This window comes from Cyanistes caeruleus, unplaced genomic scaffold (assembly GCF_971803275.1).
Source record: "Cyanistes caeruleus unplaced genomic scaffold, bCyaCae1.hap1.1 HAP1_SCAFFOLD_153, whole genome shotgun sequence".
NCBI lineage: Eukaryota > Metazoa > Chordata > Aves > Passeriformes > Paridae > Cyanistes > Cyanistes caeruleus.
Genome location: NW_028255946.1, coordinates 267,687 through 277,482, shown reverse-complemented (window position 1 = coordinate 277,482; position 9,796 = coordinate 267,687). Strand labels below are relative to the sequence as shown.

At 58.1% G+C, this 9,796-nt stretch overlaps 1 protein-coding gene across 1 annotated transcript; it reads left to right on the top strand.

The window, feature by feature from the left end:
* Positions 1–215: 215 nt before the first annotated feature.
* Positions 216–6,172, top strand: LOC147645869 (maestro heat-like repeat-containing protein family member 7). Its single transcript, XM_086874185.1, has 16 exons — positions 216–846; positions 946–1,101; positions 1,371–1,435; positions 1,545–1,694; positions 1,884–2,032; positions 2,337–2,484; positions 2,734–2,921; positions 3,011–3,148; positions 3,427–3,541; positions 3,714–3,851; positions 4,065–4,241; positions 4,378–4,533; positions 4,692–4,793; positions 5,017–5,119; positions 5,388–5,444; positions 5,735–6,172. The coding sequence occupies exons 1-16, from the start codon at positions 723–725 to the stop codon at positions 5,932–5,934; spliced, it is 2,166 nt and encodes a 721-aa protein (XP_086730311.1). The 5' UTR covers positions 216–722; the 3' UTR covers positions 5,935–6,172.
* The last annotated feature ends 3,624 nt before the right edge of the window (positions 6,173–9,796 follow it).

Here is a 9,796-nt window from a genome sequence, read left to right as displayed (position 1 = left end):
TTGACTCCATTTCATTTCTAACAAGCTGTTCCGAAAGATCCCGTCAGGCTGTCTTAGACACTTTGGGCAAGGGATTCCTTCCAAGCTGGGCCACTTGGGGGGGGATGGGGGCGGCCCCAGGGCGCAGGGCAGGGTGTGCAAGGGCCCTTTGTGACACGCTGCAGCACGGTCACCGTGGGATGGTGGCAACGGGAGCAGATGTCAAAGGGCCCTTTGTGACACGTGCTGCCATAGGAGCTGGCAGTGACAGGGCCACGCCACAGTGCTCGGTGCACGTGACGGGTCAGGACGCGCCAGAGTGGTGCTGTGAGGAGCCCCCGCACAGCGCACTCCTTTGTGTCGGACCTGGAGCTTTTCTGAAGCACTATTCCTACAGGTGACCTCGAGGCCAGACCACAGGTCTTGCTGACCTGTGGCCTTGCTGACCCTTCCTTCTTAAGGTTCTCTTGAGGGCAGACCGTGGGACTTGGTGACCCGGAGCTTTTCCGACGTGTCGCCCATCCCTGCAGTCTCTGCCCCTGAGACCAGACCACAATCCCTGTCGAGGAGCCTCCTGTCCTTCTGGCAGGAGCCCTCAAGACCCAAGTGCAGGACTCGCTGTCTTGCAATCTTGCCAGGACTTGAGTCTTGCAGGTGCCTTCCAGGCACGACTGCAGGACTTGCTGACTCCAAGCTTTTCCGAGCCATCTCTCCTGCAAGCAGCCAGAAATCCAGTCACTGCCATGGAGCAGCGACCCCCAAGAGTGCCCAAGTTGGCCTGGCTTGAGGAGCAGGAAGAAGAAGGCTCTGGAGCTGTCCTGGCACAGGAGTCTGAAGAGGTGCAGGAGTTCCAGGCACCACAGGAGGGTGAGTTGCAGAGCTCGGCCTTAGGGCTAGTGCCTGTTGCCAGCTTGGCCCCATCCCATTCCATGCCATGCCATCCCCTGGTGCTGTTCCTATGGAAAGGATTGGAGAGTCTGGAAGATTTGGAGCAGCGACCCCCAGGAGTGCCCAAACTGGCCTGGGTGGAGAAGGAGGAAGAGGAGGTCGAGGAAGAAGGCCCTGGAGCTGCCCCAGCACCAGAGACCGAAGAGGTGCAGCAGTTGCAGCCGCTGGAGGAGGGTGAGTGGCAGAGCTGGGCCACAGGGCTGGTGCCTGCGGCCATCTTGGCCCCATCCCATCCCATTGCATCCCATCTCATCCCATCCCACACTGTCCTGTGGACACACACCCATGGACAGCACAAAAAAGGGGCTGGGGCTGCCCCCGCAGCAGTGGCCGTGCTGCATCCCCTGGGGCATCCCTAGAGTGTCCCTGCCTAGGGAACGCAGGGCTGGGCTGTGCTCTCCAGCCTCTCCCGCAGCCCCTCAGCTCTGGCTGCTCTTTGCCAGATGCAGCCATGGACGGCACACAAGAGCAGGACACCGCCCGTGGCCGCTTCCGCAGAGCAGCGCAGGTACCTGCAGCCATCCCCACCTGCGCTGGGCCTGCTGGCACTGCTCAGCCCAGCACCGCACTTGGAGCACTCCATGCAACTTCCCTGCCTTCCTGCCCTTCTCCTACAGTTTCTTTACCAATACATCAAGAGAATTGGCAAGGAAGACACCAGACCTATGGACACTGAGGTCAAGACATCCTCAGAGGTCTTGGTAGAACAGAGCAGCGCTGCCCAGCTGGATCTGCTTGTAGAGACGGCTCTTTTCAATCCAGAGCAAGTAAGCAGCCTGTGGCCAGCCTTTGATCCTCCAGCAATTGCTTGGCTTTCCCAAGCCACGCCTGCTGCTCACTTGGAGCTTTTGAGGCCATGGCAGCGTGCTGGAAGAGAAGCACTTGTCTGGGGAAGAAGCTGGGCACATTGCTGACTCCCTCTGCTAGCATTCCAAGTCTCCCTGTGCCTTCTCCAGGTGCCCGCCGTGGTGAGGTACATCCACCAGTGGCTCATGGCCAATGAGGCTGCTGAGCACAGGATGGACTGGGCCCTGATGCAAGTGGCCGAGGCAGAGCCCGATGATGTGGCCATCACTCTCCTGCGGGTGGCCCCAACATGTGACAGGTATGGGGCCCAGCTGCCCCGAGGCCTCAGGGCTCCCCAGCCCATCATCCTGTACAGCCCGGCCCTGGGCTGTGAGCAACACAGACTTGCAGGGCCCTCTGGCTGCTCCCTTTGCCAGCCCTGCTACAAAGTCGGCCCCCGAGCCTGCTGCCGTGCTGCCAGCCTGCCCCTCAGGGGCCTGTCCCCACAGGGCTGGGCTGCCTGGCTGCTGCTGCCGCTCAGGGGCAGTGGGCACAGGCAGAGCTGGCGGCCAGCTCAGCTCCCCGCTGCTGCCCAGCCCACGGTGCTGTGTCTGACCCCGCAGAGCTGCTATGGCCATGTGGACGACCATCTTGCTCTCGCCCTGGATTTCAGAGGAAGTGACACCGCTCCTCATCAATGTGGTGGGGAGCTGGCCGCAGAAAAACCTGGGCACCTCTGATGGGGACAAGACGGTTGTCTTTTCCCTGACTGTGAGTTTCTGGAGCTGGCCTTTGCTCACCGCAAGGCCGGCCGCCTCTCCAGCAACTCTGTTGCCTCCTTCCCCCACTGCATCTCCCTGCTTCAGGCACTGGCCACAAACCTGGCCTAGGGGCAGCTTCAGGGCCACCAGGCCCGCTGCTCCCCCTGCGTCTCCCCCGGCCTCTCCCTGCCACGCTCAGGCCCCGCCACACGGACGCCCCGGCACTGAGTGCTGTCTCGGGCTGCTTTGTCCTCTGCAGGCAACTCTGGTGATGTGGAAGATCCTCCAGGGGCCCTGTTGCCCACAGATCCTCACAGTCTATTTCCCCCGCCTCTTTGTGCATCTGCTCTTCCAAACATACTTCAGTACTTTGTATATGACAGAGGACGTCCATACCTTCTGGAAGGAATGCCAGGAGCAACACGGCCTCTCCACCAGCCCCAACAGGTGCTCCATGCCAGTCCCCCTGTCCCTGCCACTTCCCCAGCCTCAGAGCCAGCGCTCCCAGCGTCACCTGGGCTTTGCTGTGCACACAGGTTTGCAGTGCAGACCCTGAAGGCCCTGCTCTGCAGTCTCCACTTGGAGCATGTGGTGGTGGCAATGGAACGCAAGCGTGGCTGGGACACGCTGCTCTGTGCTGACACCCACCACTATGCCATGGGTCTGCTGGCCAGGTGAGCCCCCCTTCTCCCCACTGCCTCTGACATTTGTGCCCCCGTCCCGGGATGCCCCCCACAGTCCCCATGGCCATGGGCCTGAGGACCTCGTCACCGAGGGATGGCCAAGGAGACTGCAAAAGGCTGTGAGAGGAGGGTGCCCAGGAGCAGCCACATCTCACGGGCCCAAATACCCTCACAGGGCGCTGGGGCGATAGGACAACTGTGTCAGTCAGTCCTGGGAGAGGTTTTTCGCACCCTTGCTGAGACTCTTTCTGCCATTTTCTGCCTTCCAGGGTAATGCGCCGTGCATCCGCCCACTTGTGCAAAAGCATCTTAAGCTACCTGCTTGAGGTGCTCAGCAAACCGTTGCCACTCTGGGATGTCTCTGCCATGGCATTCCTTGTGGAGGTGAGCCTGATGGCCAGCACTACCTCGCTCAGCTCCCTGCCAGCCCTGTCCCCTGGCATAGCCACAGCTGCCTGGGATGGCACCCGCGCCCTGTGCTACTGCCTGGGCCCAGCCCTGCGCACTTCCAGGCTCCTGCCGGCCAGCTCCCCTCTCACTGCCCTGTGCCTTTCAGCTCCTAGATTGCCTGGACTTGAGTGACTGTGGTGACAGCCTAATGGAGATCTTGTATAAGTACCTGTGGTACAACTCCAGAGAGATGAATCACCAGGTTCTCAGGGCTCTCCTCCTGCTAAGGGACCGTCCCTCCATGGTGAGAAGGGGGCAGCAGCTGAAGCCGTGTGGGCAGCATGAGGCTGGGCAATGCTGTCACTTGGCCTTGGCTGGCCTTTGCCTTGGGCGCTGAGGCAGCTCCTCGCAGCTCTCCTGTCTCCTGCTTCAGCTGCCCGAGTGCTTTGGGACAGGCCTTTGGCCTCTGGGCCCTGCGGCAGCTGCCCGGGCTTTCACACCCTTGTGTTCTGCACAGGCCGAAAGAATTCAGAGCCTGACAGGAAGACTAGTGCACCTCCTGTGGGACTTGGACAGTGACGTGGCCAGGATGAGCATTGCTCTCCTGAGCTATATTTTCACGGATGAAGACACCCCAATATCCTGGCGCAGGGCCCTGCAGCTGGCTGAGCCGCTCCTGAAACTCCTGGACAATGTAAGGCTCTGTGCCCCAGCCACGGCCACTGCCTGCTGCCCGGACACTTTGTGCCCTGTGCATTTGCAGGCCTGCGCCAATGTGGGCCACAAGAAGCCAATGATGAGGTCATTTTTCCTTCCTTCCTTTCATACAGCCCGATAGCCAGGTGCAGCTGCTCTCCATGTTTCTCCTTCGAAGAGTGATGTCTTCAGCAGAAGAAGAAGGAAGAAAGCCCCTGAAGGAACGAGTGTACCAGAGCCTGCTCCCACTCTTTTTCCACTGCCAAGATGAGAATCGGCATGTGGCAGAGGTGAGGACTCCTGGGCTGCTGCTGCGCCTTGGCAGGGGGCTCAGCTGCCTCCTGCCCTGACGCAGGCTTGCAGGCTGCAGCCTCCTCCAGCCCTTGGCACTGGGACACTCCTGTGCCCTGCCTTGTGGGGCCATTTGCGGCTCTCTGCTGCTCCCCAGGCCTCTCGGACAACGCTCCTTCGCGCGGCTGGCTTTCTGAAGAGGCCAGACCTGGAAAAAGCTGTCAGGAAGGAGAAACTGTGGAAGTTTGCCAGGCTCGTGGTAAGGACAGCCTGGAAGTGCCAGCCTCAGGCTACAGAAGCCCCCTGGCCCCGGTGTTCAGTGTGTGGGGCTGGCAGCTGTGCCCCTGCCCACTGCTGCACCCGGGGGCCGCACGGCTTCTCAGGCCTGGCCGGGCACGGGAGGCCGGGGCTGGCCGCAGGCAGCAGCGCCCGGCCGAGGGGCAGAGCCCGCGCCAACCCTTCCCTCCTGCCGCTCTCTCCAGCTGGCCGACCACAGGATCCCCTTGGCCGAGCACCTGCGCCGGGCCCTGCAGTACCTGCAGGACCCACAGGAGACCCTGCGAGCGGCGGCCATCAGGGTCATCGGTGAGTCCCGAGCCCGGGCTCCCTCCCCGCCCCGCCGCAGCTCGGCCCCAGCCCCGGCTGCTGCCCCGGCAGCGGCACCCGGGCCCGGCGCCCTGGAGCCCCGGCTGCCCTCGGGGCTGCTGCTGCCGGCCTCTGGCAGCCGTGCCCTTGGGCTGGGTTAGGATGCGGTAAGGGCCCGGGCTGAGCCCTGCCGGGGCAGGAGGCCGTGTGGCCACAGGGCTGGCAGGGAGCTGTGCTGCTGGGACCCTGACAGGCTCTGTGTTCTCAGGGATGGCCGGGGAGCAGCTAAGGGGGCAGCACGCAGAGCTCCAGGTCTTGTGCAGAGGTGAGCCAGGACAGCGGGCTGACAGCGGTGGCTGTCGGGGGCAGCTGCAAGCCCTGGCCAGGCTGTGGAGGGCTCTGCTCCCTGTGCCGATGAGGGGCGGCGTGGGAAGAGCACAGCGAGATTTCAGGGCCACGTGGGGCATTTGTGGCCAGCAGCTTCGGGCTGACCCCCTTGGTCCCTGCTCCCTCCTGGCCAAGGCAAGAGCCGTCTGGCATGGCCCTGGCAGGGGGCTCTCGCTCGGCCCCCACAGCTCTGGGGTCTGACCGTGGCTTTGTTCGTCTCTCTTGCAGCCCTCGAACGCCTGATGGAGGACAGAAGCGGTGCCGTGTCAGACCTGGCACTTGAAACGCTGTATGTCCTCCGGGCCATCCAGAGTGCCCGTTACTCCATTCTCCAGAGGATGCAAGACCAAATCCTCAGGGCATGGAGGACACGGCCTCGTCTGTCGGGCCTGGGCTGGCTGCACTGCTGGAGGTGTACTCAGAGCTGACCTGAGAGGCTCTGTCTTCTGGGGCCACATGGGCCAGCCAGGATTTTTTATTTCATAAGGGTTGTTCTTTTCCTTTTTTCTCTTCTTTTTACTATGTCAATAATGTAGGATATGTTAGGGCTGAGAGGCTCTGTCTTCTGGGGCCACATGGGCCATCTGTTAGTTTTTGTTTCCTAGAGATTGTTCTTTGTTTCGTTTCCATCTAGTATGTAAATAATATAGGATATGTTATAAACCACAAGAGTTCCAAGACCTTTCTTTTGCTGCCCAGGGTGTGTGGGGCATAGGGGAAGAGAGGGAAAAGGGTTCTTGTGTTCAGCAACCTGCCGGGGCATGCAGTGGTGCAGGGCAAATGGCCAGAAGCCCCTTGGCCTTTGATGGTTGTGCTGAAGCCACAAGCCCTGTGGCAGGCAGGAAGCGCCATCTGTGTCCTGCTGCCCGTGTGTTGCTGCCGTGATGGCTGAGGAGCTGCTGGAGCTCCTGTGGGGCTGCGGCGCTGCTGCCGGGCCAGGCTGGGGGAGCCCCTGAGGGCACGGGGTGCTGGGCGGCCGTGAAGGGATGAGGGGCTGCGGAGGCCCAGACGGGACAAGGCAGTGGGAAGGCACGAGGGGGATGTGTGAAGGAGTGGGTGGCAGGAGGTTCCAAGGGGACAGAAGGCCCTGGAGGAGCCGGGGTGGTGGGAAGCCCTGAGGAATTGGGTGTCAGAGGCCATAAGCAGCCCCCGGGCAGCCGCCTGGACCCTGACACCCGGCTGCTCCGGTGCTGCCCCAAAATGTCCCCCAGGCCTGCAGCAGAAGGCCTGGAGGCTGGGACACCACCCCAGCAGGAGGGTGGGGACAGCCCGAGGTGCCCAGGCTGGGCTGGCTGGGGACATGGAGGGCAGGGGGTGCTGCCAGGCCACGGCCACTGGGTGCCTCCAGGAAGGGGCAGTGGGCAGAGGCAGGGCTGGCGGCCAGCCCGGGCCCTCGCGGCTGCCCAGGCCATGCTGCTGTGACCGAGGCCCCCCTGACACAGAGCTCGGGGCCCACAGAGCTGCTGCCACCATGGGGAGGGTGGCGATGTCTCCTCCAGCAGGGCTGCCCAGTGGCTGCTGCCCAAGCGGCTCTGGAGCCCACAGAAACAGCAGCAGAGTGTGCCCAGGAACAGCAGCAGCCCCAACGTCGGCACCTGCGCACTGAGGCGTCCGCAGCAGCCGGGTGCCAAATAGGGGGAGGCTTTGGGCACAATTGCCTTTGCTTTGGCAAAAGGCTTCAGCAGAGTTGGCCACAATGGCTTTCTCTTCACTTGCAGCCTTACAACAACGCTTGCCAGCTTCAACTGCAGCCTGTGCCCATGACTGACTTGGATGGCCGTGCTTGAGGGCGAGCTCGCCTTCCACACTCAGGTGTCCCAAGGCAGCGGCATTGGCACCATCCTGAGTGAGAGAGAGAGAGAGAGAGAGAGAGAGAGAGAGAGAGAGTCTGATGGGGCAGCTGCCCTCCCTCTCATCTGTCCAGGCACCTTAAAGACACATGAAACCAAATCCTGGACTTGCTTGGAACAAAGGAAGAAGCAGCATGTGCTGAAAAAAAGCAGGGACTTACACGGCTCAGTTTTGCTCTCCACTTGGGCAATCCCAGAATCCAAGAGCACTTGGTGTTGCAAAGTATCATCAACATCATCCAGTCTCCAAGCACCCTGCCATGGGCACAGGTGGTGTGCAGGCACAGGTGTCACTAGAATTGGGAGAACACTTTTCCATGTTGACATTTTCCTCTCCTGGATTTCAAGCAAAGATGAAAAAATCATCTGGTGAATGACAGGTGAATAGTGTAGCTCACAGAACTAGGAGTAGGAGTCTCCAGTGGCCCATGGTGTGTCCATTCAACCATTGTTAGATTGTCCAGTTGGAGCTCAGCGCGGTGCAGCCCGGGCACAGGCACCAGGCTGGTCCATTTCAGCATCCCAAAGTCTTGGTGGCTCCCTGTGCACCCATTGTCTCCTGAATCCATTCTTGAATTCCCAGTTACTGCTGTGCAGGACATGAGAACACAGGAGCAGCTTGTTTGGCTCATTCTTGCCTTTGCTGCTCCTGCCTAAAGGAATCATCAGGACTATATGCTGATGGAATGGGATCGCCGAACAGCAGGGACTTTGTCTCTAGAGTCTAAAACTAAAACCTTGTCTGACTGTTCAGACACTCTAAAATCCAGGGTGAGAATGACAGCTTTGGTATGGAAGAATCCTAGAAATCTTGACTTGTGATTTTTCTAGTCAAGGATTTGAATGCCAATGTGGAAACTACCAAAATATTCAAACTTGTTTTCATTGGCAACCCCTTTGAAATGGCATCAGCAGACCTCCAGGGGACAGGGTATGACAGTGGGGACACTACTTGGCAGCTCATGGCTTCAGATGTGGGAGGTAAATATTTTGCCTAGGTACACATTTAAGTTCAAGTTTTCCCAGGGTTTGGATTGACTGGTCATTGCAGGTAAGTTTAATCAATGCAAAAGGATGTAAAAGCAGAGTTTCTGGAGAATGTGCACTAGGGAGGAAATAGGGAGAAAACCTTGAACACAGCCAGCAGGCTCTGGAAAAATTGATAAAAGTTAAAATTAAAAATAGATGTAGCTTTGTGACTGTTCAAACAGGACTCTTTGTGTCTGGAGGTGATCGTAAAACATTTTAAAATCTTAGGAAATTCGGGAACTCAGAAAGAAAGTTAGGCTTGACAAGCCCTGGGAAAAGTAGGCCCTGGAAATGTTAGGCCTTGTGCTTGCTAAAGATCATGTGAAATTGCACCTGTGTAATCAATATATGATAAATGATAGAATTGTTAGATGTGATTAGATATAATTATTGTTTAAAGAACATGAGGAACAATGTTAGGGGGCTGGGGTGGGATCACGAGAAATCCATGCTTGGGTAAAAACAATGCATACGATAGAACAATGTAAGTTTAATAATTAATATCTAAGTTGTATAACGATAGAGTATAAAACATGTTCAATTCAAAAGCAAGATGGGTCAGATTTGGGTCTGTGTACCCCTGACACCCAGAGCTCTTCAATAAAGCACCTGCATATAATCATTGTGTGATGATGTGTGTTCCTGAACTCTAACGTTTTGGTGACCCAGATGGGACCTTGTGAGTGCTGCTGAGCGAGCTGGCGACCCGATCCTGCTCCAGCCGGCACCGAGGGATTCTCGGGGAGCCCATCGGCCGCGACCGTCTGCGCTGCTCACAGCGTCCCCAGGAGAAGAGGTAAGGTGCTTTCACTTTGGTTTGGGTGCCTGCCAATAAGACGCAGCAAAAGCTGCGCTTGGTTGGGCTAAAGGAATTCCTGTTGGGATTGCCTGGGCGCCGTCCGTCAGACGACTGCGAAAGCGTTGCAGGTTTGGCATTTGTGGTGTATTGTAGTTGTGACATGGAGAAGCTTAAAGGGGTTTTGGGCAGCAATGCTCTCATAGCAGGTACTTCTCCTTTGGGGTGCTTCTTAGCACATTGGAAACAAGGTCACTTTGGGGAAGAATTACATAAGGCTAAATTAATTTTGGTGAGATCTCCCCATGGAAAAAGACCCCTGTGACACTGTCTCATCTGTTGGTAGCTATAACCTCTCTCTTTCTTTACTTTGTTTTCTTTCTCCTCTCTCTCTCTCTCACTCCCTCTCCTCTATCACATAACCCTTGTTATCACTAAAATAAAGGCACATTATTGCTGTTGTGATTTCAACTGAAATCCCTTTGTGTTTTTTTTGCACTCTGAGATCAAAGAAACTTCTCGCGACTCCTACTGGCGTTAGCGAATCGTGACATTTAAACTGGAGTCACGGGCAGGATTTCTGACAGACAGAAGGGGCTGCAGGTTTGTTGTGCA

Excerpts from the sequence above, each read along its gene's own strand:
- LOC147645869 (XM_086874185.1), top strand. The coding sequence starts at position 723 with ATGGAGCAGCGACCCCCAAGAGTGCCCAAGTTGGCCTGGCTTGAGGAG. Across the intron at positions 3,542-3,713 it reads CCATGGCATTCCTTGTGGAG|CTCCTAGATTGCCTGGACTT; the intron begins GTGAGCCTGATG and ends TGTGCCTTTCAG. Across the intron at positions 4,794-5,016 it reads GGAAGTTTGCCAGGCTCGTG|CTGGCCGACCACAGGATCCC; the intron begins GTAAGGACAGCC and ends CGCTCTCTCCAG.